The sequence below is a fragment of the Punica granatum genome, chromosome 7 (assembly GCF_007655135.1).
Source record: "Punica granatum isolate Tunisia-2019 chromosome 7, ASM765513v2, whole genome shotgun sequence".
NCBI lineage: Eukaryota > Viridiplantae > Streptophyta > Magnoliopsida > Myrtales > Lythraceae > Punica > Punica granatum.
Genome location: NC_045133.1, coordinates 4804329 through 4810298, shown reverse-complemented (window position 1 = coordinate 4810298; position 5970 = coordinate 4804329). Strand labels below are relative to the sequence as shown.

At 43.0% G+C, this 5970-nt stretch overlaps 1 protein-coding gene across 1 annotated transcript; it reads right to left on the bottom strand.

The window, feature by feature from the left end:
* LOC116213049 (transcription factor bHLH62-like) lies at nt 1-2593 on the bottom strand. Its single transcript, XM_031547855.1, has 8 exons — nt 1770-2593; nt 1452-1697; nt 1268-1333; nt 1088-1156; nt 920-991; nt 659-811; nt 463-568; nt 1-360 (listed from the first exon to the last, which is right to left on the bottom strand). Exons 1-7 carry the CDS (start codon nt 2469-2471, stop codon nt 506-508), a joined length of 1371 nt encoding a protein of 456 aa, XP_031403715.1. The 5' UTR covers nt 2472-2593; the 3' UTR covers nt 1-360; nt 463-505.
* Nucleotides 2594-5970: the final 3377 nt, after the last annotated feature.

The following is a 5970-nucleotide window of genomic DNA, read 5'->3' as shown; positions in this document are numbered from 1 at the left end:
TTCAGCAAAAAGAAAGCTCTAGGTGCTATTCTCATCAATTAATTACTAATTAGGCATTGTATGATACATTGTGGTGCCATTGCCATGAAGCACTTGAGCACCAAGGCGACAAATAATACATTAGTACAAATTTTACATTGGATAAGTTGGAAAAGAACACTCAACAAAAATTCAATGGGTAAAAATTTTACAACTAGATCATCTCTTCAGTTGATGCGCGGATGGGTGGCGATCTTTCCCGATGTGGAAACGAATCCTCTTGTATGTACAGTACAGTTTAGGCCTTCATCATAGCCAAGGTTTTAGAACTGCCGAAGATGCCCGATAAGGCTCGACTCGTCCACAAGAGCTCGGTTCCATCTACGATTGTACAAAATTATACTTCACCACATAAGTTCTGTAATCGTTTTCCATAACGAAAGTGACATGAGGGAAGACAAAAGCCGTCCTTTAGAAACTCACAATGGAATAGCTCTGTGGGGCTGAATTGATCTGAGTCTCTACTTCAATTTTGTCCAAAACCCATCTGAACAATGAGGTGCAGATCATCACCCCGGAATGCCTGATACTGCCAACACGATCGATCACAGAAAATCAGTCGAAAACGAACATGACCGGTAACTTTGTTTGGGTTTATGAGGCAGTAAGTTTAAATTACCGGAAGAAACTGGGCGTCTAACGGGTCCGCGGAATATTGCGGGATTGTCCCATTAGGGATGTGTACTGCTGGATTCTTCTGGCCATAAAGGGCAGGTGATGGGGAATCTAATGGAAGCATTTGGTGTGGAACTGAGCTGTCTGAATGAAATACCTTAAAAAGAACAACATAACGTACAAAAGTTTCAGACAGTTGTAATTCGAGGTTGTTGTTATATTGCATCATAGTCTTAGTACATTGCTAGGAGAAAATCATACTTACATCCTTCGGTATCGGAGTATTTTCATTCACGTCCATGCTGGTATTGACAGAAGCCAACTTCATGGAAAGGAACTATACCACAAAAACCCGCGCACTATTCAGCGAAAACACGGACAGGAACAAGAGTTATGGGTATGGCTCTGATTTCTTAAAATGTGGCTCGCTTACCTCGACCTGTCGTTGCAACGACTGGACATAGTTGATGATCTCGTCAAGCATGAGAGCTTTTCCAGTGACCTAAAATTTCGATTATAGGGACACAAATGGATATCATTTTAGCAAAGGTCATGTCCGCTTTAAGTTGGTTTGATAATGAAATCATTCTCGGGTTTCGAATTGTTTTCCCACCTTGTTGCAGCCCGGCACCAGGTCCTGGAGGATCTTCATCCGCTCGCTGATCTTCTCCCGTCTCACCTATTGAATCAAATGCCATACAAACCATCTCAGGCCTGATAACAAAGGAAAAAGCAGTACCCTTGATGGACACATTTTCTTTTATGTTTTCGGTTTGAGATCGGGCTGAATTCCTTACTCGTTCGGCGAGGCTGTGACTATCAGTGGCTTGGCCCCGCCGCGCCCGGACATGAATGTAGTCCTTGGGAGGCTCAGATGGCTTTTCTTCATTCTTGACTTGCAATTTCTCATCTTTCCCGTTTCCATCGTCATCATTTCCTCCTCCTGCTTCCTCCTCTGCTTTCACAAAGCCATTTTCATTCACATTGCCTTCATCACTCTGCTTCACTCTTTTTGCATCTGCATCATTGTCGATCTCGGCTTCCTGTGGAAACAGATTATGCGTAACCGACCTGAAGAACAAGACTAATTAAATGCATTTTCATTTCAACCATACCTTTCCCTCAGGAGCTGCCTTTCTCTTCCTCCAGTTCGTGTTGCTCGGTGCATTCGCGCCCGTCTCCAGACTCGGGTTTTTCTCGGGATTCAAGACCGAGGGCTCCTCCTGAGAGTTCGACAATTCAGCTCGATCCTGTGCCGGGTTCGGGTTCTTGCTCCCCTGTGGGGCCCCTACCGGGGATCCAAGCTGCTTAAGAGAAGGGCTGCTCGTGACCCGACTCATCATCTTCTCCATTGCTGCTAGCTCCGTGAATTGACCCGAGAGGCCATTGAAACTCCGGGTCCCGAGGCTCGAGAACCTCGTAGCTGGTGAAAAGTCCGCAACGCCGGGATTCAATGGTAGAGCAGAATGTCCTAACTTGGGAGCATTTTCCTTAGGATGGATGGAGTGGAGGGTCTGCGGCGAGAAGCCGCCGGAGCCGCCGGAGCCGCCGAGTTTTCCGATCAGTTCTCTGATGAGGAAGCCGTCATTGGAGGAGTTCGGGGGTGAAACGGGGGAGGACGCCATAGAGCTGAGGGCGGAGTCAAACATGAGGCCGCCGCCGCCGCTGTCCATTGACTTGTCCCAGTTGGGGGCGAAGAAGCAGTCTGGGGACTGGTCCGTCGCGGCGGGGCAGGGGAGCTCCGGCGCGTGGATGTCCATCGCTGGCGAGAGGGAGTGCCACGTGGGGAGCAGTGACATCAAGAACTCGCTGTCCATTGTGTACCAAATATTGGATTTTTATGGAAGCTTTTGGTCTGAGAGACGGAGGGAGCGAGAGAGAGCCAACTGAAAGATCAGAGTGATGTGAATTGGAAGCATAAAAGCAGAGAAATATATTTCGGTCGGAGGAGTTTTATAGGGGAGAAATGGGGGGAATTGTGGGTTGACCTTTATATTACCTACCAAAATAAATAAATAAATCTGATGTTTATTAAAATTTCACGTTTTCTACGTATCCAACATTAAGTACTAAACGGATTTTGAGAATGATATTACTAGGGTCCCTTCTCCCTTCGATTTATGGCAGTCGGGGAATGTTTTTAGGCGCGCCAACTAGATTAATACATCATGAGTCGGCTCAAACAAATCACACACAATGTGCTCGCCATTTGTTCGTGCGAATTATGTTCTAAGGTTCATACAGAAAGTGAATGTGATTTTAGATTGATGTTCGCATGATGTTAAAAAAATAAAATAATAATATACTTTTCAATAGAATTTCTATGTAGAAGTGACAAGAAATGAGAAACTGATGTGTTTATAGGGAACCATCATTAATGAGAACCGAACCCAAAAACTCCAAGTTAAGGTGTTACAGTAGAAATTTCCGTCTATCATCAAAAGGAACAAGTTTTTACCGAATGTGAAAATTTGATGGGTCTAAGCTGCCGCTGTAAAAGGCGGAGAATTCGGGGCCGGATGGGGTGGGGTTGGGTGGTTGCCGGGCCTTGGACGCTACATCAATTTGTCATCTCTCTCTCTCTCTCTCTCTCTCTCTCGTATCTGTTCTCTCCTTCGTGAAATTTCAAGTGGGGGTCCCCTTCCGCAAGAGACTCTGAGAGAGAGAACTTGAACGGTGGTGGTCTAACGATTCCAAATTTACTTCTATGTGATTTGCTAATTTTAATATTTTAAATTTGAATCAAAGAAGGTGTAACGCAGTGACGCATGTCCTCGTTCGGTAACCGATATGTTTCATGTTCGATACTCGGGTGGAACTACTCGTACCATTTTATTAGATATTTAGGATTTATAGACCCATAAAACTCTCTTGTAATCGAAAAAAATATTTTTAGATTTGAATCTCTTGTATGCATGTGTGTCAAAAAATTTGTTAGAAATGTACTTTTTAGGCCTTGGGCTTGAGAGACGATCGATTATTCAGTTCGTTTGACATGTGTGCAGTTAAATGTAACGGTTCGAACATTGTATAACGATGGTAGTAAGGTCGATATCATTACTGCGTCCACCGTTTTATTCATAAAAGGAAAGAGAAAGGGTTACAGAGTGATATCAAATTGACAAATTGTGGTTGAAGAAAAGAAGAACCTCATTAGTAAGGGTGCTTCCAATAGAGTCGTTAATGGTCTTCACCTTCGACGTCGCCATCATCAACAACTCCTCATACTTATCTGTGGTATGCCGTGACACTCGAGGATCCATCAAATTCGCATGGAACTTCCCATCAAACTCCACCGACCCTCTCAAAGGGGAAGCAGAAGCAGCTCGTCGCGCAATTCATTGTGCTCGCTCGCTCCGACTCTGCAAACTGTTTCTTTTCGGAGACTGCAAGGATCTCCTCGACTGCCTGTCCTCTCGGGGCAATCCCATTGACCCCTCCATTCCTACCTATTCTAGATGAAATGCTACTTGATCTTTCTGTTTTTGATTCCTGGGATGTACTGTATATTCCTCGGGACGATAATTTTCTCGCCCACAACATTGCCCGCTGGGCAGCTATATGTAATCTTGATGGATCTGTCGCCATCTCTGCACTTCCGGCCTCTGTTTTCATCAGGGAAGAGGAGATGGGGTAGGGCCATTGAGCTTTTGCTCTTACGTTATGATCAATTACCTTTTCCTAGCAAAAAAAAAAAAGAAGAGAAATTTGGTTCATTCATCCTTCTTCTTCGTCTTTCACTTTTACATTTTTCACCGAGGGCATTTAGTTGTCGGAGGCCCGGAGGGTATGGAGACGGATCAATCACGGGGACGGGATCAATCAATCATTTGCAATTTCATCCCATCCAGCCCTACCCTACGTATGGTCCCCCATACAGGTCCCCATTTCCATATTAGCCCCGCCCCACGGAAAAACGCATGTCTAAGAGGTTTATCGACTTATGATGATGGCTCCAGGAATTTCGCACATCCTTTTCCTTGAAGGAATGCTTTCCGGGACAATATATATAGATTTATAACCTAACGTCGAGTCTGTACGGATTAATAATGCTGATTTGTCATGAATGCAGTTATTGGGCTATCATTTTCGAGTTTTCGGTTTGCTCTTTTATCACATCCTGTATTACGATAGTGAAAGGGATCCCGGTTTGATTCGCGGCTCGGGTGACAAACAACTCTGATTGCCTTAAAGATATCTCCGGCTCACTTTACGCTAATAAGATAAGTAGGTTGCTCCTCTGTGTGCTTTCACGGGCATTCCCTGGTATCCAAACCGACGCATCGAAGCTCCCTCTCTTGATCAGTGCGTAGGATAGGTACTATTGCAACGAACTCACTTGAAGGGGAGGGACCACACAAGCCCTATGTACCTCGAGCTCGAGGGTCCCCCACAGTGGAAATGATCATATAGGATCGATCTGGGTCGACTTTGGTATGTTTTACTAAATGCTAGAGTTTAACCTCAAATATATCGAACTTTTGAATGACAGCGCCACACGAGTGTGTTATATCTCGAAACTTTCTTTATCTATCTATCTATCTATCTATATATATATATATATATATATATCCAATGTGATGGAAAAATTTGGTGGTTGGTCGTTGGTTAGCCATGTAGCCAATAATATTCTTTAAGTGGCTAATTATGTGCTTCAATTAATAATAATAATAATTTTTTTTAAAACGTCCATCGACTGATTTAGGTAGCCAATAATATTCTTTAAGTGGCTAATTAAGTGCCTCAATTAATAATAATAATAATTTTTTTTTGAAAACATCCATCTAGTTAATTACTGTTGGCATAGGATCCCCTTGAAGGATATGTGATATCATAGGGGAAATATGAAAGGATCATTTAGGTAGGATCAGGCTTGATTTCCTTTTACGATAATAATGCATCACATTATTGTTTTTTAGTTCGTGTGCACATCGATTGATTTTGCATGTGAATTATTGATACTAAACCCCAAAAGTTTTCCCGTTTACTTGCTTTTTGCCCCAACCATCAAGCCATGTATTGAATTTATCGAAAATAATTGCGTAGCATAGCAATGATAAATTTTCTTTTATCTCGAAATCGCTTCGTCATGAAGTGTACCCGATGATGAAATTAATTGTTGTTTGATTTCTAATGGAGATAAATTTAGCCACGAATAATGTGATCAAATGAAAAGCCGACGGGATTGTCATCAAAACAATGCGAAGTAATTAAAATACGAAACTTACGTTTCACGGGCATGAATAGTCAGTGAGATGGAAAAATTACATCACCCTCTAAGATAATCGAAAAGAACGAGACCCCGACTATATCTTA